Raw genomic sequence first — 27,354 nt, 5'->3', positions numbered from 1 at the left:
CCCTCGAGGCCCGCTAGACTGGCCCGCCGGGCTGCGGGTGAAGTGAGGACTAGGCGGACGCTGAGACAGCTCCTTCTTTTGGCATCTGCCCTTCTCAGCTCGGGCCACGGGAGCCGCGATCATCGCCATGGCCGAGTCTGCGCAGCCATGCCAGGGGCTCACCGAGGAGGCCGCTCTGAGTGCCTGCTCCGAGCCCGACCCCAGCACCAAGGTGGGTGGAGAGGTAGGGACGCCCCGGGCCCCCGCCGCCCTTCCTCCCTCCTGGTCTGGGGCGGCCTGGGGGCGGTGTGAGCGCCCAGCACGTGCCAGGGGCAGGCCCGATGGGGGCCCCCCCACTGCTGCCCTTTACCCCAGGAGCTTGGCGAAGGGTGCCTCGGCCCCACCATTTATTATCGTTGTCCTCAGTACTAACATCGGGATAGATTTTGGTTGCAGGGGAGGGAAGGTCTGCTGGTATTTCCACGTTCTTTATTTTACATATATATTATATATAATATGCATACACATATATACGTGTGTATGTGTATGTATATATGTATGTGTGTGTATGTATAACACACACACACACACACACGTGTGTGTGTATTTTTTTCTCAAGAGGTCCCCCGTTACCCCTGGCCAAGTCCCAAACCTCTCCGAGCCTCAATTTTCTCCGCAGTTAAAAAAGAAAGGTTTGCACTGGGTTTAGCGTGCCTCGAAGGAGGGGCTCCCGGGCCGATCATCCAATCAGGGCGGGGGATAAAAAAAGAACCTTGGCTGAGGTCCTAGGAAGGGAATTCAAGTTCTGCTTCTGATACTTTGTATCTGATCTCCCGGGCAGATAGGGAGTGGCCCCGGCCTCCCTGGGCTTCAATTTCCTTGTAGATAAAGTGGGGGAAAAGGTTGAACTTGCTTAATTCTGGAGCCTGCGCTTCTCTCCATCTCACCTTCTGAGAACTGAAGGTTCCCTGTTAGCCATCGCGGCCGTTTCTAAATGGGTGACTCATCTCCAGTAACTCCCTTACCTCTAAACATGCCAATAGTCAGTCTCCTGTGGTTAGCTCTTCCTAGGGTTTACTTGGTTTATGACAGCAGCTGATAGTTCATTCTGACTTTTTTCATATCTCCCCATTACCTTAACATACATATACCTTCAGACTTTTGAGAGCCTTTAGTTAACTGATAAGGAAACTTAGACCCAGAAAGTAAGGTTACTTGCCCTTCTAGCTTAAAAAAAAAAAAATCCAAAGAGATTTCCAGGTCTCCACCTCAGCACCCTGTACTAGAGAATATTCTGGATTTGTGTTAAGTAGCCACCCAGGCTATAAGCACTAAGGAAAGCCTAAATTCAAAGGGAGTTTATCCTAAGGCACTGTTAAATGATTGCTGTAGTTTACTCCTCCTGCCCTCTCAATGTTAAGAGTTCTCTGGGGACCATCTTCTAGAAATGGCAGGCATTTTAAGGTTTCTTGATAGAGGTAATTTAAATTGGATTACATGGAGAATACTAGAGTCACTGTTTGACTTTAGGGTGAGGTAGACTAAGGTTGACATTATGAATCACTTAAATAATGTTCCTTAAACTCTCCAGCGTACTGATAGAAATCTGATTACTGGTGATAAGGAATAACTTTTATCTCAAGAACCCTTGAACTATTACCATGTAATCTAGCATTGTTGAAAGAGTGCGCATCAGTGTTCAGTGCAAAGAATATTGAACTTATTATCTGTGCCCTTTGATTCAAGACCTAGTTCTGTCATTTTGAATAAATGGATGAATTTTAAAAGCATTTTTAAAAAGCCCTTATAAGGTGCAGAGGGTTGTGCTAAGAGCTGGGGATGTAAATAGAAAATTAAGACAGTACCTGTTTTGCAGGAGGCCCTGTCTCTTCCTCAGGTTGTCTGGCTTCTGTGGCTCGGTTGGCTTGCCTGCCCTTTGGGTGGCAATATGTAGGGTTGGCTGGCCCCTTCTCCACAAGGATTGGCTTCCCTGGATGATGGCAGCTGGGGCAGGGTGGTTTGGCGGGTCCTATCATTTCCAGGGTTTTTGTGCTGACCTACTCATTGGTAGAAGTTAAGTCAGTAGTCAAAAGTTTTTGCTAGTGGTGGTGAGGATGGTGGGCCTCTTCTCCACACTTGGACTATTAATGCTATTATCCTTCATTTTTCACTATGTCCACTTTGCCTTTATACGTGACTTGGATTGTTGTCCTTGACCCAGCATGGTCATCACTGGTGAGATGTATAGATCTCGTACAGCCTCGATAAAACTTTTCTTTTTTGGGGGGGTGGAGGGTGTCTAGACCTGTGCTTTTACCTATACAGCAAACATCCAGATGGGGACCTCCCTGTCCCCCTGCAGATCAAGAATTGTGCTGTAGTTTCCTGTCTTTGAGAATTAACTGAGGCTCTCTGAGAAGTTAAGTGATATGTCCAGAATCACACAGCCAGTATATTTCTGGGACTTAGTATTGAACCCAGATTTTCCTGACTCAAAAATCAGTTCCATGCATTGTGCTATGCTCATGAGTCCACATTACTTTTCTAAAAAAAAATAATCATTCTTATTCTTAATTTCTGCAAAGTGGATGAACTAATCATTTCTTTCTTATTTGTTCCTGTTGCAACAAACAGTGTTAAGAATAAAGGATCTCAAAAAGTCACTGGATTTCTACACAGGGATTCTTAGAATGACATAGTTCATGAAAGCCCTGTGGAAAAGGGACTTGTATGTATTGTCATTCTCATTTTACTGATAAGAAAACTGAGGATCTGAGAGAATAAATTACTTATCCATGATTCCACAACTTGTAAATGAGATGGGATTCAAACTTGGGCTCCCTTATTCCATGTCCCATGCTCTTTCCAGAATTCCATGGCCATGCTCACTTACTAGAAGTGTAAATTTCCAGGTCATAGAGATTTTCTGGCACTCTATCAAACACCACAAGTAAAGCATCTGTGGCAAAACCTTCTCCCAAAATATATAAATTTGAGAGCATACTTTGTTGAATGGAGCAATAGGAATAACTGTTATTTGGTTTTTTGGTACACCCTGAGAAGATATGAAGGCTGGAGAATGTAAATATCTGTATCATTGGTAGGACTGATGAATCTGGAGATGAGGAGGCAGATTTTTAAAAAAGAGAGAGAGACAGTTTTTAGTGGGGAAAAAAGGAGAAGGGCAGATTCAGAAAGCATGAGAAATTGGAGATAACAATTTCAGCATAATTTGGTATAGGTTGATGGAATTGTCAGAAACATTCATTATATTCAATTTGATATGGTAGAGTAATCTGTAATACGTTTTACAAAGATTTCCATCAAAAGTGGTTAAAATAAAAGAATTTTAGTTCCTAAAGGGATAAGCTTCAGTTATCTGAAAAAAAAATCCCTGGACAGCAATCCATTATGTGAGAAATTCAGTTTCAGGGGAAATTATCTATTTCCATAAAGTCATATGATTATGCAGCTTAAGGACTTGAGATTACAATGAGTCTCGTAAGTCTGTTAACTAGTCCAGTGTTCCATAGTTTCTTAGCCCAGGAGATACTGATGGATCTATCAAAGCATCCACAGTCTAGGCCTTATTCCAGTCATCCACCTATCCATGCTTCTCAGCCCCCTTCACATTAAAAAATACTATGAATATAAAATTGTACTTCCTTTAGTTAGCATCATTAAGGGTGTCAAGAAACGGTAGAAAAGACCCTTTTCCTTTTCAACCATTCAAGACTCAGTTTTCTATATTGTTTGTATTATCCCTGTTGTATATTTTGTTTGTGACCTTTAACTCATTTCTAATACCTGTGCCAAACGACAGCTTAGAAGTTCTTTAGATTATATTGACTAGGCAGTATAAGCACTATGTTATTTTTCAAAAGTAATATCAGAGTGGTGGAGTATTTCCACAAATGCGTATCACCATTATATACTACCTAGGTTATTTTTGTTTTTGTTTTTTGACTAGACCTTTGATTTTATCACTAGCTGGAGTTCCTAGTGGGGATCTGTCTATACCAAGGTATATCCAGAGTTTCCTGGGGCACTTAGAGGTTAAGTTACTTGCCCAGAGTCACACCTCCAGTAAGACAGAGGCCAGAATTGAACTCAGTCCTTCCTGACTCAGAGGTCAACACTGTCTATTCTATGCCATGCTGTTGTCTGTGTAATAGTTTAAAATACTTATCCTTATTGTTTTCCCTTAGGATTTCCTGTTGCAACAAACAATGTTAAGAATAAAAGATCCAAAAAAGTCACTGGATTTCTACACAAGGATTCTTGGAATGACGTAAGTAAAATATATGCTACTTATATGAAAATATGTAAATGTATTTTCAAAATTGACCTTGTAACTAGAGAGTGGGGGTGAGAGGGACATTTGGGAACCTATATTAAAAATCAAGTAGAAATCTATTTTAGGATTTAATGGCTTAGAGTTCAAAGGTAGACTTTGAATGACAAATGTTCCTTTCCCCTTTATCCTGCCCAGAATATGAGAATATGAACACAACTTTCTCTGACTTCTCTTCCTTCCACTTTGCAACCAGCAAAATTGGAAAAAGAAATAATTGATCTATTTAAATCCTACTGTTATGATAACAGAACCACTGCCAGGAGCTAGTCCCTTGTGATTTTTCATGTTTACTTTTTCATTTTTCTCAATTCCAGTGTTGATACTTAAGAGTTTCTATGTAACTGTGGTCTTTTCATCAGGAATGCTTGGAAATCCTCTATTTCATTAAAGTCAGTCAGTAAACATTTGTTAATGCCTGCTCTGTGCCAGCCAGGAATACAAAGGAAAGGTAAAAGACAATCCCTACTCTGAAAGAGCTCTCAGTCTAATGGGAGAGATAAAATGCAAACAACTTGTACAAACAAGTTATATACAAGATAAATAGGAAATAATCCAGAGAGGAAAGACACTGAAATTAAGAGGGATTAAGAAAGGTTCCTGTATGAAGTGGAATTTTAACTGGGACTTAAAGGAAACCAGGAGGCAGTGTATGTAGGGGGTAGAGGAGTACAGAGAGTTAGAGACAGGTTACAAAAAGGCTTCGAACAGCAAATAAGATTTTACATTTGATCCTAGAGGTGATAGGGAGACATTGAAATTTATTGAGTTGGAGGGAGGCTGGGCACAACATGATTGCGCTTTCACTTTAGGAAAATCACTTGGCCATCATAGTAGAGAATAGTGGAGTGGGAAAAGACTTGAGGCTGACAGAAGCACCAGCAGGCTGTTACAATACTCCAGGTGTGAAGTGATGAGGGTCTGCACCAGAGTGGTTGCAGTGTCAGAGGAGAGAAGGAAGTATATTTAAGAGATGTTAAAAAAAAAAAAAAAAAGGTAAAATCCAGGCCTTCGCAATAGATTGGATATGGGTGATAGAGCGAGGAGTCAAGGATGAAACCCAAGTCTTTAGTCTGGGGGATTGGAGGGTTACTCTCAACAGTCACAGAGGGCTTATGTGAGATGTGTATCCATTTTTCCCCTGTAGGATTATACTCACTTTCACTGCATAAGTTATTTTTGGTTGTAAACCAATATCCTTTGCCTTCTAGAATATCCTATTCTAAGTACTCTCCTCCTTTATAGTGGTGGCTGCTAAATCTGACTAGTTCCTTGGTACTTGAATTCTTTCTTTCTGACTTCTTTTAGTATTTTTTTTTTAATTTGGAAGCTCCTAAATTCAGTGGTAATGTTCCCAAGATTTTCATTTGGACATTCCTTTCAAGAGGTGACCATTTACACTTTGCCCTCTGGTTCTAAGAAATCTGGGCAGTTTTCTTTTAAGATCTCTTGATATAGGATGTCTAGACTCTTTTTGTTTTGTTTTTGTCATGGCTTTCAGGAAATAGAGTGATTCTTAAAATTTTTTTTCCTCAATTGATTTTCCAGGACTTTTTTTTTCTACAAAATAGCTTAAATTTCCATCTTTTTTTTTTCAGTCTTTTGACTTCATTTTAATATTTCTTGTCTCATGGAGTTATTGGCTTTTATTTGGTCCATTGTAATTTACAAGGTTTTGTACGTCTTGAAACAAGCTGTACAACATGCCAAAACTTATGGGATGTAGCCAAAACAGTGCTTAGGGAAAATTTTATATCTCTGAATGCTTACATGAATAAAATAGAGAAAGAGGAAATCAATGAATTGGGCATGCAGCTAAAAAAGCTAGAAAAGGAACAAATTAAAAATCCCCAATTAAATACCAAATTAAAAATTCTGAAAGTCAAAGGAGATATTAATAAAATTGAAAGTAAGAAAACCATTGAGCTAATAAATAAGACTAAGAGCTAGTTTTATGAGGGAAAAAATGAAATAGATAAACTTTTGGTTAATTTGATTAGAAAAAAGAAGAAAACCAAATTACCAGTATCAAAAATGAAAAGAGTGAAACTGCCACCAATGAAACGAAAATAAAAGCAATTATTAGGAGCTGTTTTGCCAAACTGTATGCAAATAAATATGACAACCTAAATGACATGGATGAATATTTACAAAAATATAAGTTTCCCAGATTAACAGAAAAGGAAATAAAATAAATAGCCTCATTTTAGAAAGAGAAATGGAACAAGCTATCAATGAATTCCTAAGAAAAAATCTCCAGGGCCAGATGGATTTACAAGTGAATTCTACCAAACCTTTAAAGAACAATTAATTCCAATACTATATAAACTATTTGGAAAAATAGGCAAAGAAAGAGTCCTACCAAATTCTTTTTATGACACAAATATGGTGCTGATACCTAAACCAGGAAGAGCCAAAACAGAGAAAGAAAATTATAGATCAATTTCCCAAATGAATATTGATGCAAAAATTTTAAATATTAGCAAAGAGATTGCAGCAATTTATCATAAGGATAATTCACTATGACCAGGTGGCATTTTTGCCAAGAATGCAGGCCTAGTTCAGTATTAGGAAAACTATGAGCGTAATTGATCAAATCAGTAACAAAAAAAACAGAAATCATATGATTATCTCAATAGATGCAGGAAAAGCTTTTGGTAAAATACAGGACCCATTCCTATTGGTCACTATAGAACACAGAAATAAATGGATTTTTTTCTTAAAATTTTAAGCAGTAACTATCTAAAACCAGTAGCAAGCATTATATGTAATGTGGATATACTAAGATCAGAGTTGAAACAAGGATGTCCATTGTCACCATTATTCAATATAGTACTAAAAATGTTCACTACAACAATAAGAGAAGAAAAAGAAATGGAAGGAATTAGAAAAGGTAATGAGGAAACAAAACTATCACTCTTTGCAGATGATATGATGGTATACTTAGAGAATCCTAGAGAATCAAACAAAAAACTATTTGAAACAGCAACCTTAGCAAGTTACAGGATATAGAATAATCCACATAAATGATCAGCATTTCTATATGTTACCAACAAAGCCCAACAGCAAGAAATAGAGAAATTCCACTTAAAATAACTATAGACAGTGTAAAATATTTGAGAGTCTACCTGCCAAGACAAACCCAGGACCTATATGACCACAGTTACAAAACACTTTTCACATAAATAAAGTCAGCTCTAAACAACTGGAAAAATATCAATTACTCATGGGTAGGCAGAGCTAATATAATAAAATTGATAATTCTGTCCAAACAAATTTAATTATTTAGTGCCATACCAATCAAACTACCAAAAAATTATTTTATAAAGCTAGAAAAAATAATAACAAAATTTATCTGGAAAAACTAAAGATCAAGAATATCAAGGGAATTAATGAAAAAAAAACTCGCAAAAGGAAGGTAGCCTAGCTGTACCAGATCTAAAACTATATTATAAAGCGACAATCATCAAAACTGTTTGGTACTGGCTAAGAAGGGTGGTGGATCAGTGGAATAGGTTAGGTATACAAGACACAGTTGTAAATGACTATAATAATATACTGTTTTATAAACCCAAAGACTTAAGCTTCTGGGATAAAAACTCACTATTTGACAAAAACTTCTGGGAAAAATGGAAAATAGTACGGCAGAAAGTAGGCATAGACCATCACCTCACACCCTATGCCTAGATAAGGTCAATATGAATATATGATTTACACATAAAGGGTGATACCATAAGCAAATTAGGAGGTCAAGAAATAGTTTACCTATCACATCTGTGGAGAAGGGGAGAAGGGAGAAGTTCTTTATAACCAAACAAGAAATAGAGAACATTGTGAACTGTAAAATGGATAATTTTGATTGTATAAAATTAAAAACAAAACCATTGCAACCAAGATTAGAAGGAAAGCAGAAAACTGGCAAACCATCTTTGCAGTCAGTGTCTCTGATAAAGGCTTCATTTCGTAGAGAACTATGGGGCAGATCTAGAGCTCTCCCCCCAAACCCAGACAAATACCTGTAAAAAAATGACCCTAAACAAATTCTGGAGTGGCAGAACCCAGAGAATGACAGAGTGGAGCAAATCTCCAGCTGAAAACAACCTAGAAATTCAACAGAAAGTGGCTATCATACTGGGCTAGGAGCAGAGCACCTTGAGGGGACTGAGGCTTTGGCACCTGTGGTGATTTCCAGACTTCACAACCCCAAAATGCCTAGGACAAATTGGAAAGTTAGTGGAAAAAAAGCCTTTGGGACCAATGTGAGAGAATAGAATGATCCAGCCCCATGGCGGCAGAGGGGGTAGAGGAACCTAAGGCAGGCACAGCAACAGCAGGAGTAATGGCTGTTTCTGGATCTCTAGACTTAGAGATTACGTGGGGATCAAGTGGCTGACAGTACAACCCCCACCCCCACTGGAAGTAGGAAACTACCTTGACAGAGAGCTCAAAAGTCAAGTAAATGACTGGGGAAATGAGCAAAAATCGGAAAAACAGTCAGACTAGAGAATCTTACTTTGGTAATAAGGAAGACCAAAATATACAACCAGAAGAAGACAACAAAGTCAAAGCTCCTTCATCCAAAGCCTCCAAGAAAAATATGAATTGATCTCAGGCCATGGAAGAGCCCAAAAAGGATTTTGAAAATCAAGTAAGAGAAGTAGAGGAAAAATTAGGAAGAGAAATGAGAGTAATGCAAGAAAATCATGAAAATCAAGTCAACTGCTTGTTAAAGAGGACCCAAAAAATGCTGAAAAAAATGACACCTTTAAAATTAGAATAACCCAAATAGTAAAAGTGATCCAAAAAGCCAATCAGCAGAAGAATGCCCTGAAAAACAGAATTGGCCAGATTAAAAAGGAGGTCCAGAAGCTCACTGAAGAAAATAATTCCTTAAACATTGGAATGGAGCAGATGGAAACTAACAAGTATGAAAAATCAAGAAATTATAAAACAAAAACCAAAGAAATGGAAAAATAACAGACAATATGAAATATGTCATTGTAAAAACAACTGACTTGAAGAAAAGATACAGGAGAGACAATTTTAAAATTACTGGGCCAAAGCCATGATCAAAAAAAAAACCTAGACAACATCTTTCAGGAAATTATCGAAAACTGGGGGCTGAGCCACGATCGTGGAGTAGAAACACGCACCTACTCTAGCTCTTCTCCCATAGCCCATAAAATACCTGTAAAAAATGACACTAAACAAATTCTAGGGCAGCAAAAGCCACAAAGACAGAGCGAAAGAAATTTCCAGCCCAAGGTAGCCTGGAAGGCCGACGAGAAAGATCTATCGCACAGGGCACGGAGCAGAGCACAGCCAACGGAGTCCAGCCCAGCCTTGGCCACAGAGCACTGGCAGGAACAGGATGAGAGCAGGTCTCGGCGGTGGAATCCCCAGCAACAGTTGCAGGTCCCAGATCCCTCAACCCAAAAACGCCAAAGACAGCTTCAAAGGTCAGTGAGAAAGCTTTTTCACCTGGGTGAGAAGAGAGCAGAGTCCTCACCTACCTCCAACCCCAGGTGGTGGCAGTAGCAGCAGCATCCATTTTTGGAGCCCTTGGCCTAAAGACCCTGAGGTAATTGAGCCAATGATCTGGGTCTCAGTCCCAAGTGGTGGCCCTGGGGGGAGTAAAAATGTTGGCATGATTGAGCTGGTGGAGGCTCTGGAAAGGGAATTCTACTTGCACATCCTAGGCAAAAAAGCTTAAGTAGCTCACTTACCAGAGCGCAGACTGGGAGAGGAGTTTACTCTTCTTCCTTGATTGTGCCACCTTGGAGGAACTGAGAACTTACAGGTCCCCAGAGTGTACTCTCCTCTTGACAAAAGACTCAAAAGTCAAGTAACTATCTGGGAAAATTCCCCCAACAAAGGGGAAAAAATAAGACTATAGAAGGCTACTTGCTTGGTGAACAGATATTTTCTTCCATTCTTTCGAACGAGGAAGAACAATGCATAACATCAGAGGAAGACCCAAAAGTCAAGGCTTCTGCATCCAGAACCTCCAAAATAAATATGCAGTGGTCTCAGGCCATGAAAGAGCTCAAAAAGGATTTTGAATATCAAGTAAGAGAGGTGGAGGAAAAATTGGGAAGAGAAATGAGAGCAATGCAAGAAATTCATGAAAAGCAAGTCAACAACTTGCTAAAGGAGACCCAAAAAAATGCTGAAGAAAATAACACCTTCAAAAATGGGCTAACGCAATTGGCAAAAGAGGTCCAAAAAGCCAATGAGGAGAAGAATGCTTTAAAAAGCAGAATCAGCCAAATGGAAAAGGAGGTTGAAAAGCTCATTGAAGAAAATAGTTCTTTAAAAATTAGAATGGAGCAGATGACAGCAAATTACTTTATGAGAAACCAAGAAATTACAAAACAAAACCAAAAGAATGAAAAAATAGAAGATAATGTGAAGTATCTCATTGGAAAAACAGCTGCCCTGAAAAATAGATACAAGAGAGACAATTTAAAAATTATTGGTCTACTTGAAAGCCATGATCAAAAAAAAACCTTGACAGCAGCTTTCATGAAATTATCAAGGAAAACTGTCCTGATATTCTAGAACCAGAGGGCAAAGTAAATATTGAAAGAATCCACCAATGACCTCCTGAAAGATCTGAGAAGAGAAACTCCTAGGAATATTTTAGCCAAGTTCCAGAGTTCCCAGGTCAAGGAGAAAATATTGCAAGCAGCTAGAAAGAAACAATTCAAGTATTGTGGAAATACAATCAGGATAACACAAGATCTAGCAGCTTCTACATTAAGGTATCGAAGGGCTTGGAATGTGATATTTCAGAAGTCAAAGGAACTAGGATTAAAACCAAGAATCACCTACCCAGCAAAACTGAGTATAATTCTTCAAGGGAAAAAATGGTCATTCAGGCCAGAGGACTTTCATTCTTGATGAAAAGACCAGAGCTGAATAGAAAATTTGACTTTCAAACACAAGAATCAAGAGAAACATGAAAAGGTAAACAGGAAAGTGAAATCATAAGGGACTTAATAAAGTTCAACTGCTTACATTCCTGCATGGAAAGATAATGTTTGTAACTCTTGAGACATTTCTCAGTACTAGGGTAGTTGGAGGGATTATATCCAGATAGACAGGAGGCACAGGGTGAATTCAATAGGAAGGGATTATGTCTAAAAAAAATAAAATCAAGGGGTGAGAGATGAATATATTGGAAGGAGAAAGGGAGAAGTAGAATGGGGTAAATTATCTCTCATAAAAGAGGCAAGAAAAAGCTTTTTCAGTGGAGGGGAAAAGGGAGGAGGTGAGAGGGAAAAAGTGAAGCTCACTCTCATCACATTTGGCTTAAGGAAGGAATAACATGCACACTCAATTGGGTATGAAAATCTATCTTACACTACAGGAAAGTGGGGGGGAAGGGATAAGTGGGGTGGGGAGATGATAGAAGGGAAGGCAAATGGGAGGAACAAGTAATAAGAAGTAATCACTTTAGGGGAGGAGCAAGGTCTAAAGAGAGAATAGAATAAATAGGGAGCAGGATAGGATGGAGGGAGATATAGTTAGTCTTTCACAACATGACTATTATGGCTTTAGCAAAATTACACAAATATAGCCTATATTGAATTGTTTGCCTTCTCAGTGGGGATGAGTGGGGAAGGAGGAAGGAAGAGAAGTTGGAATTCAAAGTTTAAGTAATGAATGTTGAGAATTGTTTTTGCATGCAACTGGAAAATAAGAAATAAAGGTAATGGGGTATAGAAATCTGTCTTGCCCTACAAGAAAAGAGAGAAGGTGGGGATAAGGGAAGGGAGGGGTGTGATAGAAGGGAGAGCATATTGGGGGAAGGGGTAATCAGAATGAATGGTGTTTTGAGATGGGGAACAGGAGAGATAGGGAGAAAATTTGGAACTCAAAATCTTGTGGAAATGAATGTTGAAAACTAAAATAAAGGGAAAAAAAGAAATTATTGAAAACTCTCCTGATATCCCAGAACTAGAGTGTAAAATAGATATTGAAAGAATCCACTGATCACCTCCTGAAAGAGATCCCAAAAGCAAAGCTCCTAGGATTATTGTAGCCAAATTCCAAAGCTCCCAGGTCAGGGAGAAAATATTATAAGCAGCCAGAAAGAAACAGTTTGAGTATTGTAGAAACACAGTCAGGATAACACAAGATTTAGCAGCTTCTAAGCAATCTTGGGCTTGGAATATGATATTCCAGAGATCAAAGGAGCTAGGATTAAAACCAAGAATCACCTACCCATCAAAATTGACTGTAATACTCCAGGGGGGAAATTGATCATTCATTGAAATAGAGGACTTTCAAGCATTCTTGATGAAAAGACCAGAGCTGAATAGAAAATCTGACTTTCAAACACAACAGTCAAGAGAAACATGAATAGAAAAACAGGCAATAGAAATCATAAGGGACTTACTAAAGTTGAACTTTTTATAGTCCTACATGGAAAAATGATATTTTTAACTCTTTAGACTTTTCTCAGTATTAGGGTTGTTGGAGAGATTGTATATATAGACATAGGGCACAGGGTGAGTTGAATATGAAGGTATGATATCTTAAAAATAAAATTAAGGGGTGAGAGGAATGTATTGGGAGAAGGAGAAAGGGAGCAATAGAGTAGATTAAATTATCTTTCACATAAAAGAGGCAGAAAAAAAGCTTTTTCATTGAAGGGAAAGAGGTGGGAGGTGAGAGAGAAAGAGTAAACATTGCTTTCATCAGATTTGGCTTAAGGAAGGAATAACATGCACACTCAATTTGGCATGAAAATCTTTCTTACACTACAGGAAAATAAGCTGGATGTCGAGGGGATGATAGAAGGCAAATTGGAGGAGGGAGTAATTAGGAGTAAACACTTTTGAGGAAGGACAGGTTCAAAAGAGAATAGAATAAATGAGGGGCAGGATAGGATGGAGGGAAATATAGTTAGTCTTTCACAACATGACTGTTAAGGAAGTGTTTTGCATGACTACACTTATGTAACCTATATTGAATGACTTGCCTTCTTGAGGATGGGTAGGAATAGAGGAAGGGAGAGAGGCTGGTACTCAAAGTTTTGGAAAAGAATGTTAAAAATTGTTTTTACATGCAACTGGGAAATAAGACATATAGGCATCAGGATATAGAAATCTGCCTTGCCCTACAAGAAAATATAGGGGAAGGGGATAAGAGAAGGGAGAGGTTTGATAGAAGGGAGAGCAGATTGGAGGAAGGTGTAATCATAATGCAAGCTGTCTTGGGGTGGGCAGAGTGAAGAGATGGGGAGAAAATTTGGAACTTAAAATTTTGTGGAAGTGAAAGTTGAAAACTAAAAATTAATTAATTTTTGAAAATAGGGAACTGAGTCAAATCTATAAGAATACAAGTCATTCCCCAGTTGATAAGTGTCAGAGGATATGAACATGCAGTTTTCAGATGAAGAAATTAAAGCTATCTGTATGAAAAAATACCCTAAATCACTGTTGATTAGAGAAATGCAAATTAAAACAATTCTTAGGTACGTATCACATCTATTAAACTGGCTAATGTGAAAAAACAGGAAATTGATAAATGCTGGAGAAGATGTAGGAAAATTGGAACACTAATGCATTGTTGATGGAGTTGTGAACTGATCTAACCATTCTGGAAAACAATTTGGAAATCTGCCTAAAAGACTATAAAACTGTGCATAGCCTTTGATCCAGCAATACTACTGCTAGGTTTGTACTCCAAAGAGATCATTAAAAAAGGAAAAGGACCCACATGTACAAAAGTGTTTATAGCAGCTCTTTTTGTGGTGGCAAAGAATTAGAAATGAGGGGATGCTTATCCGTTGGGGAATCGTTAAACAAGTTGTGGTGTGTGAATGTAATGTAATACATATAGAACAATTGTTCTATAAGAAATGTTGAGCAAGTGGATTTCAGAAAAACCTGTGAAGTCTTACATGAACTAATGCTGAGTGAAGTGAACAGAACCAGGAGAACACTGTGCACAGTAACAACAACACTGTAAAATGATCAACTATGATACACTTAACTCTTGGGTTTTTTGTGTTTTTTTCTTTCTTGTGGTTTTTCCCTTTTTTTATGAGTCAGTCATGAACTCATAAAACATGACTAATGTGGAAATATGTTTAACATAATCATGGAGCTTGGAATATGATATTCCAGAGGTTTTAGAAAAGTCCGATTGCTTACTCTCTTAGGGAGGGAGAAAAAATGTATGTCAAGGATGTCTGTGAAGATATTTGTGTTTCTGAGATATTTGATGGAGTTGTTTCATGATTTTTTATTGGTAATAAATAGCTAAGTTGACTAAAGCAAAACTAATATTTGGAATAAATTTACATAAGTTTTCCAAGCAGAAGAACACAGTTTTCTCATAAGAAAATTAATTGAATTAAGTGAGCTGGAATGGTTTTGTAGTTTTGTCTCTTATTTTTTTGCTATAATTCCAGTCAATTTCTTCTTTTTAAATTTTCCTTGGAAATGGAAAACAGGTATTATTGTTTGGCACCTCATTCAAGCCGCCTCACCTCTCCCTGGACTGCTAGAATAAAGAGCCTTCTGAATGATTTCCCTGATACTCCCAAATGCATGTCCCATGCAACTGTCATATTAATGTTCTTGAAGCTTCGATCTAACCATGTCACTTCACTGCTCAAGAACCATCAATGGCTTCCAGTTATTCCTAGGATAAAATATAGACTTCTTTAGGTTTGACTGTCCAAAGTCCCATTTTTCCAGACTCTTTTCTTTTTATTTCTCATATATTTTGCTTTCCAGACAAACTGTCCAACTTGATCTTCCCAATATGTATCATTCTCTCTCCCTTCTTTGGAACCTCGCCCCATGCCTGTCATACCCTTCTCTAACCCTGCCTCGTGGAATCCCTAGCTCCCTGCAAGCCTCAGCTCCAAAGACATCTCTTACAAGAGGCCTTTCATGTTAGCATTCCCCTCTCTTCCAGTTACTTTGCATTTATATGGCATATATTTTATGTTTAGTTTTCTGTGTATAAATGTTTGGGGTTTTTGTTCCCTGTAGAATGTAAGATATTTTTCTATATCCCTAGCACGTGGCAATGAAGTGTTTAATAAATGCATGCTAAATTTCATAGAGATTGGTTGTTAAATCTTGTTAGCATACTATCAGTGTAGCCCTGGGCAAGTTCCTTAACTTCTCAGTGCTCAAGGCCAGTGATATCAAACTCAAAGAGGGAAGGCCAACCCCCAAAAGGCCACATAACATCATTATCTGTGTTCCGTTTTGTTAAATATTTACCAATCCTATTTTAATCTGGCTCCTCTGGTAGCTGTAATTTACAGAGAAGGTACAAGCCTGCATCAGAACTTGAGAGAGTTCCCTCATCTGGGCATTTCCTGTACCAAGTCATGTCCAATACTTAATGACACCATTTGGGGGTTTTTTGGCAAAGATCCTAGAGTGCTTTGCCATTTCCTTCTCTATTTCATTTTACAGACGAGAAAACTGAGACAAACCAGATTAATTTACCCAGGGTCACGCAGCTAATAAGTGTCTGAAGCCAGATTTGAACTCAGGTCTTCCTGACCCCAGGCCTGGTGCTTTATCCACTGTGCCATCTAGTTACCCAATACCTACTTTATACTTTTACTAGTTGAATAGCCCTAATTTCTTTAATATTTACTTATGGGATCTATCTCCAGTCAAGGCAGCAAGCATTTATTTAGTACTTACTGTGTGCAAGGCTTCCAAAGCTTTGATTATTTTCTTGGTTTTCTTTTGAACTGTTACAGAATTCTCAGTGCCTCCATGATTGTGTAGCCTTATTAGGTCAGTACCCCAAAGATCAAATAAATAACAAAAGGATCCATATGTACCAAAATACTTATAACAGCTTTTTTTTTCATGGTGGAAAAAATGGAAACTAAAGGAGGGTCCGTCAAGTTGGAAAATAACTGAGCAATTTATATTGTATGAACATAGTGGAATATTATCGTGCCACAGATAGTTTCAGGAAGACCTGTTTAACTCATACTAAGTAAAGTGAACAGAACCAGGGGAACAATTTATTCAGTAACAACAGTTGTGAAAACAAATGAACACTGAAAGACTTTAGAATGCAATCAGTGCAGTGATTGCAGAGACCTGATGATAAAACAAGCCTCCCATAGACTGACAGATGTGAAGACAGAAGGTGAAAAATGAGACAGACATTTTCCAACACAGCCAGTGTGGGACTTTGTTTTTGCTTGAATACGCTTGTTTATTACAAAGAATTTCTTTTTTTCTTCCATTGTGAAAGGAGAATAGGAGGAAAAGGGGTTATATTCTCCTCCTTCCCCAAAAAAGGAAAGAAACAAAATAGGGTCATTAAAGTATTTTTAATGCAGAGACAAGAACCAAAGGAAGACCAGAAGTAAGCACAGATTGAACAAGATGACTTTGAAAGCTAGATATTTTGTACTTAAAAGTAAAGGCAAGCTGTATGTAGTAGAGATCTGCAGTTCTGTGTACAGTCTTTTTCACTTCTGCTTTGTGCACAGAAATGCTCATTTTATTTGCTGTTTTTTAAGTCAGAATAAAAGAACTTAAGGGAAAGCATCAACTTCAGACCTTTTGTCTTAGGAAAAAACTGACTACTTCATAGCTATTAACCCATTATATGAACTAAAATAGTTTCCATTGTTTAAATTAGAAGAGTGTGTGCGTGTGTGTGTGTGTGTGTGTGTGTGTGTGTGTGTATTACAGTGTATACCTCTCAGGTGAGGAAGTTACATTGATAAACATATTTATTAAGTATTTTCAAATCACAAAATGTAATATTAAGGAGAGCTTTGGTTAACAAAAAAAAAAATGATACAGTTATTGATTTCCAGGGAGTTTCATTTTTGTAACTTCCCCCTGTGAGAGATGATCTTTCAGAAGTGAAGCCTCCTCCAGTTAATTGTTTCTTGTACTGTTGAAGCACACTCCTTGAAAAACTACATCTGCAGCTAGCTGGCCTTGGAGAGAAGCATGCTTTGTAAAGTATCTTATACTGTGCCTGACTCCCCCTTCGTCCCAACCTTGTTTCAGGCACGTAGTTAAAAAAAAAAAATAGCGTATGCCCTATCCCCCAATCTAAACTGCTTGCCCTTGCAAAACTTTCAACCAACTTTGTGTGTTCTTTGTTACTGAGGAAGATTGCCATGAATAGATTGTACTCCTGAAGCCCGCAGTGGGATAAGGGGCAGGGGGTTAGGAAGGGGGAGCTCACATTAGGGTATAATAGACCTTGCTTTCTGTAACCACCACCTTGTACTCCCTGGCCTGCACTATTAGTGTGATGGGGGCGGGGGGAAGGGGAGGTTGGGGAGGGTAGTCTTTCTCATGAGAAGGCAATAAACTTGTTTCTGCCTTTCTTAAGACAAGTCTCTGATCAATTATTTTCAGGAGTCTCAAGACCCATACCACACACACCCAAAAGAATTGCTAATCCTAAAATATCAATGAGTGAAATAACCTGAAAATAACACTTTCCTAAAGTGAAAAAACTGTTTCCTGTTCCTCTCTTCTCTCTCCAAATTCCTATTTGCTTACCCCTTTGCTGTCCTTTGCTTCTTCTTGTATTTTCTATTATGCTTATTAAGGTCTTCTGAGTCTGATTTATGTCTCTGTATGTACATGCAAGGGTGAGGTCATATTAATGATTTGTATCTCAAAAAATAATTATTCAAGCTTCAGGGACCATGGACATATTTTACAAATATATCATTCTTTAAGCTAAGTGAGTTCATGTTGGCAACTCTTGATATGGCTTATTTGGCATTTCTTATTTCATCATAAAGAAAGAATAGATATGTTAGAACCACCTTGGTCAAAGAGGAATTATATGAACAGCATTAGAGAAAGACCTCCACTGTGAATATTTCTAAATAAGCGTTAATCCTCATAAAAAGAAGGGAGTGGTTTCTTGTTTTTGTTTTTTTTTTTAAAGAATTAGAATAATTGCATAATGATTATTCCTTGGTACTTTGATTATTTTTAGATTTGTTCTTTGTAGTGTATTTATTTTAGGTTTCTTTGGGGGATTTTAAAAATGTTTTTGCTGATATCAACTGGACTTTACGATATTTTCACAAATGGACCACTCAGACTGTTTTGTTTCGGGTTTTTTGAAGAATTAATCTAATTGCTTTCCTTCTGCCCCTCACCCCCTCTAATTTCAGACTACTCCAAAAGTATGATTTTCCCACTATGAAATTTTCACTCTACTTCTTGGCTTTTGAAGACAAAAATGACATCCCAAAAGATGAAAGTGAAAGAACGGCTTGGACCTTTTCCAGGAAAGGTACACTCGAGCTAACACAGTGAGTATGCGTTTTTAGGTCTCATATTTGTCTTTTTTACTAAGGTCCTCTTCATAATATCATGGGGAAAAGTAATACTGTCTACATGGGCATTTGTCAGCGAAGAACCAGTAAGCAGAGGAGCCGAAAAGGGGAACTTCAGTTCTGTATATCGTTCTTACAAACTGAGAAGAGCTGGGTGTTGGGGTTTAGAGTCATGGAAACCTTGGAGAGAAGTCACCCACTCCCAGAGTTTGTGTGGTAGAGGAGAAGAGGAAAGCCCAACATGCTCTTGATTCTGAGAGAGCAGAAAAGGGGCAGGGTGTAGTCCTATGGACCAGAAGTCACTGCAGGAAGGATGAGAACTTCTCAAAAGCAAAATCCTGAAGACACAAAGAGTCAACATCAGTTGGGAATAGAGAAACAAAATGGAGGGGGTCTGAAGAAACCAACATGGATACAAAGGAGGAAGGGTATTTATTCTAGGGGAAAAGCACTAGCTGTGGCACCAAAGCACTTGGGTTTTGATCCTGATCCTGAGGCTTGCTTCTTCGAGACATTGGGTAAATTCTCCCTGGGACTCAGTTTCCTTACCTGTAAAATGGAAGGTGAGTGAGAGGGAGTTGAACAGATGGTCTCTGAAAGCCCTTCCAACTCTAAATTATGATGCAGAGAGAGGATGAAAACAAGGGCAGATTAACGGTGGATCATTACAAAAGGACTCAGTATGTAAATAGTATCATGAGGGGCAAAAGTCAGAATAAACTAAAGCTGGTGAGAAAAAGCAAAGGACATTGAGGGGATTGAAGGAGGTGGAGGATCACTGCAGGGGTGGATGGCAAGGCCATAACCAATAACAGAAGGCACTCAGACCCACTGCAATCTTATTTTGTTTGTCTCTTCTCTACTGAGGAGGACAGCCTTTGTGTGAGAAAGGCCAGGCTGAGAAAGGCTAGCAGGGAATGCATGCCCAAAATGAGTAAGGAGAGCATAATTACTGGAAACACTAATGAATCCAAGTCTCCTGACCTAGATGAACTAAGTCCCTGGTGCTGACAGTTCTGGTGCAATGAGATGGAACAATGAGCCACTGTTGGAGAGCCTTGAGAAATTAGGAAGAGCAGTAGGGACCCCAGAGTCCTGGGAAGGGGGAAAATGTCTCAGTCTCAGAAAAAAAGAAAAAGGAAGGGATGGAAGGGTGGGGAAGAGACCAGGAGCTTGGCTTTGATACTTGGCCTAATTCTATAATGTGTTATTAAAAAAGTAAGTGAATATCTCTGAAAGGAAGCAGTGGTCACAAAAAGCAAGCTTGGTTACATGAAGATCCCTGTTTAAGCAGTGAGCAGAATCCTGCCATTACTAAATCACTTCGAGTGGGAGTCCCCAAACTTTTCATGCCCTAGCAGTAAAATAATTTTTGAGTGCACGCCTACACCCAGTATATGAAATGTTTACGAATTCTAAACATGTATTGTTACACTAACAATTGTATTTGCTATAAGAAAATATAAAATTTAAAAGCTTGAAATAGTATTTGATCCTAAAGTCAATATGGAGACACTGGAATTTATTGAGAATGATACAGCTGGCCTACGTTGTAGGATAATTGCTTTGGCAATTGAACATGGAAAATGAACTAGGGAAAGGAGAGCCTTTTAGGCAGGAGATCACTTGATCCCTGCCATTCTCTAGGCCAGTGGTCTCCAGTATATTCTGCACCAATACATTGCATTCGTGTAGGAGACAGGTGAAGAGTGATGGGCATCAGAATAAAGAGAAATAGACAGATGTAAGAGAAGGAGAGACGAAAAGATTCAGCATTGGATGCCCTGCACAAGGAAAGACTTATGTGAACCAATGCAAAGTGAAGTAAATAAGCAGAATGAGGTAAAACTATGCATGGAGTCACAACAGTGGGAGTAAAAGAATGAAGTCAAACCGAATCTTGTGCATAATTACACTGACCTAGGTTGGCCCTGGAGAAGAGACGAGAAGAGGCACCTCCTTCCCCTCTGTGGCTAGAGAAGGGGGTCTGTGGCTCTGGAGTGCTGCGTATGCTTTCTGACAGTGGATGTATTAGTTGCCTTTGCTGAACTTTGTGTTTATTTGTTTTTTTACAAGGGAGGGATAGCTGGGTAGAGATAGCTGGTGTATTTGGACTAAAATGTGATGTACAAACAAAGTATACGTACTTTGGATTCTCACTCTCTGCGATCAAAAGCATTCTTCGTTTTGCAATAGCTTAGTAGATGAGGCAATTGCTTGATATGGTAGTATTTCGAAAAGCTTTCTTTAAAAAAATTTTCACCCTGATATATTTTACTTCTGCAGCAACTGGGGCACTGAAAGTGATGAGAACCAGGCTTACCATAATGGCAATTCAGACCCTCGGGGATTTGGTATGTTTTTGTGTTCATCAGGATGTTTATCTGGCTATGTTTTAGTATGAATGTTTTGGGTCCGTGTCATTCTCTTCAGTTTATACAAAACTAGTGGAAATAGGGCATCAGTGATGCAGTTATTTTGGTTCTCCACATGCATTCTTATCTTTAGGAGTTATTAATTGTTTTTGCTTCAGCCTAGACTTCAGCTTTGTTTTGTTGTGACAGATTCACTTGGGAATCCTCGTTGCATCTTCAGTAGATATTTCAAAGTTGTAATTGCCAATATCATGTCATACTTATACCAATTGGACACTTCTTTCTTGAACCAAATCTTCCCATTAAAATCAGTTATCCTTCTTAAAGCCAATAGAGTCTTAAACCTACTCATTCCTTTTGGTAGTAAGCCATATGCATGAAATGAGTAGAAAGAAAGAAAATACCACAAAACAATCCAACACCACCATGTACCAGGCCTTGTGCTGGAGATGCCGGGGGTTAATACAATGAAGGAAAGCTTTCCTGTTCTCAAGAAAATTAAATTGTAACAGAACTTAATATTATGTGCACAGACACAACACACCCTTATACACGTACTCCCACAGAATAAATACAAGGTAGTTAATACTTGCTAGCTTCCCCTGACTTTCTTCAAGGCCAGCTAAAATCTCACTTTCCATAGGAAGCCTTTCCCAGTCCCTCTTCATTCTAGTGCCTTCCTTCTTTCACTGATTTCCTGGTTTTCCGAGATGTAGCGTATTGTCTCTCCCTTTAAATTGTAAGCTCCTTGAAGGCAATGGCTGTCCTGTGCTTCTTTTTGTGTCTCTATCGCCTGGCATGTAGTAGGCATTCACTCAATATAGGTTTATTGAATGACTGAGGCACCTAGATAGTGTTTCTTGAGCTCCACTTTGAAGGAAAGGAAGGCAAGATTCTGTGAGGCAGAGTGAGGAGGAATGCATTCCAGGCCTGCGCATTGGCCAGGGCAAAGCTTCAGACAGGAGGTAATGCACTGTTTGTGAGGAACAGAAAAAGCTAAGTGGCTGGATTTCACAGCACAGGAAAGGAGGGCAGTGAACCTGGAAAGACAGATTGGGATGGCTTTTTAAAGCTCTCATCTCATAGTACCCATAACCTACACAGAACAATAAAAATAACTATTATTGTCAGCCAGCTAAATAACATTTTTTCTTTTAGCCCAAACCAAGTTGATTTAGTCAGTTTTTGAATACTTTGTTTTAAATGAACTGGGTTTTTATTATCTCTCTCTAACAGCACTGGGAATCATTGTGGTAATAGTGGGGAGAACATCGAGTTTAACTTAGGGAACCTGGGTTCCACTTCTGGCCCTGACACTTGGGGCACGCTTCTCCACCTCTAGGATTCTACACTTTCTTCTCTAGAATGAGGAGGTTGCCTCTTGACAGAAGATGTAGAATAACACAATTGTTCTTGAAAACAGCCAGTGTGGGAATTGGTCTTGTTTGATTATGCATATTTGTTGCAAGGACTTTTTGTCTTTTTATTTTTCACATCAAACAAATGGGAATGGTGGTGGGGGATAGGAATATGGAAGCAAAAAAAAAAGGAAGAAATAATGATCATTAAGGCATCTTTTTTTAAAAAATGTAGCAAAAGGATGAAAAACCAGGAAAAATTAGATATGCAGAAGAGCTTTGAAAGGTACAGGCTGAATTTAGCGTATTATTATATTTTAAAAGAAAAGCAAACTCTACATAATAGAAATTAACAGTTTTATAATAAAGCACTTTAAGATTTGCAAAGCATTTTACATATTTCACCTCATTTTCTCACTGCAACAAATCTGTGAGGTAGGTGCTATTACTTACCCATTTTACAGAGATGGGAACTGAGGCTTATAGAAGTTGAGAGACTTCCCCAGGGTCATACAACTATTAAGTATCTTAAATTAGGATTTGAATTGCTAAACCCAATGCTATCCACTGCACCACTTAGCTGCCAATTTCAAGTAAGATTTTTCTGCTCTTTAAATGAAAATGCCAATTTTATTTGGTGCTTATTAAGTTCACAGTAGTAATAAAGAAATTTTTTAAACATAAAATGAGAGAGTTGAGCTAAATGACTCTTAAGAATTCTTCTCACTCTAAATCAATGGTACTACTTGGCTGTATTATTTTTTTCTGGTCCCCCAGGCCACATAGGAATTGCTGTTCCTGATGTGCAAGGTGCTTGTAAAAGATTTGAGGAATTAGGAGTAAAATTTGTGAAGAAACCTGATGAAGGTAAGTCTTTGTATCAGTCTTCCTCACACTTTCCTTCATTTTAAAGAACATGTATTTTCATACCCAAAGTCTGCCTGTCTCAGGAGGATCTTTGTCTAGTGTCCATATTCAAAGCTTGGTTAGTATTTCCAGAGCCCTGGAAAGGTATGTCCTTTAAAATTTGTACTCTCCTGTGATTACTGTTTTAAATTATTAAATTGAATTTGTTTGCTTAGCACCTCACAGAAAGCACCTTGCATATTTAGTTATGGCTTTATGTAAATTCACATTACACAAATTCAACTTTATGTACAAATGTTAACAATACTGTACCATACCATTTTCTCACTCTCAGCTTGGTGTTCCATGACCTCCCCACCCCCTATCCCTAGCACACACAAAAACCTTAAAAAAGCACAACTTTAAAATACCCTCCAAGTCAAAGTTTAAAAGACATGATGGAACAGAGAGACACCCCCACACACACACAACCAGCAGAGCAATTGGGGCTTGTTTTGAGATCTCCAGAACCAACAGAGGACAGTGAAGCCCTGTTTCACTCACATTTCTGCCCCCACTTCTGTCAGTCTGTGCTGGGGTATGGTGTATCTGTCTCCAGCTCCTACGTGCCACCCATCTTCTGCTGTCTGTGTCCCTGTCCAGGCCCCCAAATGGCTGACTCCAGCCCCCACATGTTCCTGCCCCTGCTCTTATTTCTCTGTCCCCGGACCTCGCATGTCCTTGAACCATGTTCTGGACTCCTGGAAGGTCCATGGGTGCATGTGTGGCCCCCTTCCTGTCTCCTTCCCTCCCTTCCCCATATCTGCAGCATATTTGCGTTATGTAAAATTATTACTTTACATAGAGGTCTGCAGAACTCTGCCCTTACATAACACCAGAACTGTCTGTAATAACTACTTAATAAATGCTTGAGGATTGAATTGGATTAGAATGGAGTCTTAGTAAACTAGAGGTATTCTCTGCTTGTGCAAATGAAAACTGTAAAATATTAACCAGTCAGCCAATGAGTTCCTTTTGCCTTTGAAAATTCAAAGAAGTCATATTGGAATGCAAATATATCTGGCATCACTGGACAGTATAAGATTACAAAGAGTTAGTACCTACTCATTTTGTAGGAAAAAACCCTGAGCCCTGAGCCTTAGTAGCACTTATGAAGAGCTTTGAATTTAGAACTGAAGAGTCCTTGAGTCACACCATATGACAGGGCGTGACATGGCAGAAGAAGTCCTGGTTTCAAAGTCCAGAAAACCTGGGCTTGGTTCCCAGCTCTGCTACATGGTATCATTGGGACCTAGAGCCAGTACCTTCTCTAGACTTGTTTCCAGTGTAAACAGGTGGGGGTAGACTAGATGATCTCTAAGGGTCTTCTAGCTCTGGAATTCTCGGTTTCCATAGACTTCCTCCTCGAAATTTTCCCTCTCTTCTGTCCCTTTCAGTACATGATCTTGAATTGGTCAACTGAGAGAAATTTAAAATAAAAAAAGAAACTCCCACACTCAGCCATGTGACTGTAGTGGAAAGACGACTCCTGCCTCTGGAATGAGAGGACCCCATAATCCACACACCCATGTCACTGAGGTGGCAGGCCAGATATCTTTCCCTAGATAAATTTTGTCGTCTGTGAAATAAGAAGGCTGTATGTGACAACGTGAGAGGTCCCTGTCGCTCTGGACACATGATCCTATGATCAGAGCATTAACCGTTTATTTTTCATAGGGTTGTTTTCCAGCTGTGTGCTTGAGCTCAGATGTTCTGAGAAGGGTAGGCTTTCAGATAACAGTATATAATTCTGTCCAAAGAAGGATTGGGCATTACATGTTTGAGACCTTAAATGTTCAATTTTCTTTCTTAATGATTTAGTAGTAAATATTTTACTTTTTCCCCACCCAGGCAAAATGAAAGGACTGGCATTTATTCAAGATCCTGATGGCTACTGGATTGAAATTCTGAATCCGAATCACATGATCACCCTCACTTAGTTTTGTCAGAACACTAGAATCCTGGAATTTTCTGAGAAGACATTTTGAAAACAAGAAACAAGGTGATTCAAGGTTGCTAGACTAAAGGAAGAATGCAGTATTCACACAGTCCTCTCTCCACTTGAAATTTGCCCTTTAGTTGTATTCATGACCCATTTTGGGCCATATTTTACATTTACTGTTCATCTTTGAAAGCGTTATGTGTCTTCCCACTAGTTGAAATACTATAGTTCCAGCTCTGTCCTTGAATGTAGTCACGCTTCTTTGCCTTTTATATAATAATTAGTACAGTTCCTCCTCAGAGGCTGATTTTAAATTAGCCTTTTATGTTTCCTCAACACCACTTCTCTTTGCCTCTTAACTTTTGTTTAACCATCATTTTCAAAAAAGCATTTAATGTGCTTGTGTTGTGGTGTCTTCTGAGATTTAAATGCCCTAGAAATAACTTTTCACAGTAGAGAGTAAGGAAAGGTGCACACCTTGAAATTTAATGTGAACTACAGATGGAAAAATTGGAGAATTTCGTATAAGGTATTCATTGTGTTCAAGCAACTGCCCTGAGATGCAACTTCTAAAAATCCCATCAGGTTGCTGAGGATGCTAGTATAAAAGTACCTTTAAAGTCGTTATAGAACCTTTTTGAGATGAGTGAAAACTTTATTCTGTTTAAGGTATTTTTATGTAATCAAGACCTCAGTGATTCATTTTTTTAAAGCTGTAGTTTTGAGATCACGCATCAGAAATTAGAACCATAAAATATATCACGATAAGTCTTACACATTGAAATGTGCCATTAGATAAAGTGAAGATTTTTTTCTTGAGCTCATGGTCAGATTTTTTTATGAAAAGTTTCCTTCAGCTTCACTAACCTGGTCTTCAGGCAACAGACATAATCTGCCAACTGGGCCCATATTTAAAGTCTTTCCCTCTTAGCACTGGAGCTGCCTAAGCTTATGTTCTGCCAGCATAGACTTCTGGAAGCTAGAGTTGCCTCCGCACCAAAATAAAGAATTAGAATAAAAGGCTACTTATGTTATACTGGTTGTAAATCACATTCAGTGATTGCTCAACACAGAGTTTAATTAACACAGGAACTGCTAATTAGCAAATGCCTCTGCTAAGTGTACTTCCCTAGCAAACTGACATCCATTTGATCTATTTTTAAAATATAGCTCATCTTTATCTTCATCACGGCCCTGTAATACAAAAATCCAATTTCATTTAGCAATAGACATTTTGTAAAATGTGATCGATCTCTGTGGGCCATTCCAGTAATGACTGCACTCATCCCACTTGTCCAATCTGTTTTCAAATCTTGACATTCCCACCTTTACAGTATCTAGTTTATGTCTGCTTTTCTCCATATGCATACCCACAATCCTCTTTCAGGCCTTCATCACTTCTCACCTGGAATATTGCAGCTGGTTAGTCTCCCTGGCTCGGTTCTTTTCCTCTTCCAATCCTTCTTCCCTTTGGCTGCCACGGTGATTTTTTTTTCTAAAATGTTGATCTGACCCTGTCACCCTCCACCTTCTCGGTGAGCTCCAGTGGCCCCTTATTATCTCTAGGATAAAGCTGGCTTTTTAAAATCCTTCATACCTTAGCCATTCTACTCACTGCTAGATATTCTGGCAATTCCTCAAACACAATCCCATTGCCTATCTCTCTGCCTTTGCATTAGCTTTCCCCCACACCTAGAATGGTCTGCTCCCTTACCTCTGCCTCCTAGTTTACTCGAACTACTTTAAGGCTGAAATTAAACTGAATTTAGTCCAAGAGGTTTTTCCCCATTTCATCCATCTTATACCTTCTCTTCTGAGATTACGTCTGCTGTCTTTGTCTTGGCTCTGTCTAGTTATTTACTTATCTCTTCTGACAGAATGTAAGCTCCACCTTGAGGGCAGGGACTGTGATTTTTGCATTTTGAACAGTGGCTAGCATGTAGTAAGCATTTAATAAATGCTTCTTGACTTGCTAGAAGCACTTTACAATGGACTGAATAGATCTATTAAGTACATTTTAAATTAGTTCTGTAAATTCAATTAAAGTTTAATTTCAAATAAAATTTCATTGACTTTATTAGTACATTTTTTTCTTTTTTGCCAGAGGTATGTAT

General features: G+C 38.7%; 1 protein-coding gene across 1 annotated transcript; it reads left to right on the top strand.

Moving 5' to 3' along the window:
• Positions 1–27,317, top strand: GLO1 (glyoxalase I). The gene is made up of 6 exons (XM_072641987.1): positions 1–211; positions 4,188–4,270; positions 18,495–18,635; positions 20,946–21,013; positions 23,170–23,259; positions 25,150–27,317. The coding sequence occupies exons 1-6, from the start codon at positions 128–130 to the stop codon at positions 25,236–25,238; spliced, it is 555 nt and encodes a 184-aa protein (XP_072498088.1). The 5' UTR covers positions 1–127; the 3' UTR covers positions 25,239–27,317.
• The last annotated feature ends 37 nt before the right edge of the window (positions 27,318–27,354 follow it).

This window comes from Notamacropus eugenii, chromosome 2, assembly GCF_028372415.1.
Source record: "Notamacropus eugenii isolate mMacEug1 chromosome 2, mMacEug1.pri_v2, whole genome shotgun sequence".
Taxonomy (NCBI): domain Eukaryota; kingdom Metazoa; phylum Chordata; class Mammalia; order Diprotodontia; family Macropodidae; genus Notamacropus; species Notamacropus eugenii.
The sequence above is the reverse complement of the archived record's forward strand: the minus strand, read 5'-3'. Positions and strand labels throughout refer to the sequence as shown.

Bases quoted from the DNA above. Each gene is read 5' to 3' on its own strand.
- GLO1 (XM_072641987.1), top strand. From the start codon at position 128: ATGGCCGAGTCTGCGCAGCCATGCCAGGGGCTCACCGAGGAGGCCGCT. The intron at 4,271-18,494 runs GTAAGTAAAATA...CTCTAATTTCAG, and splicing joins ACAAGGATTCTTGGAATGAC to ACTACTCCAAAAGTATGATT. The intron at 18,636-20,945 runs GTGAGTATGCGT...TTACTTCTGCAG, and splicing joins GGTACACTCGAGCTAACACA to CAACTGGGGCACTGAAAGTG.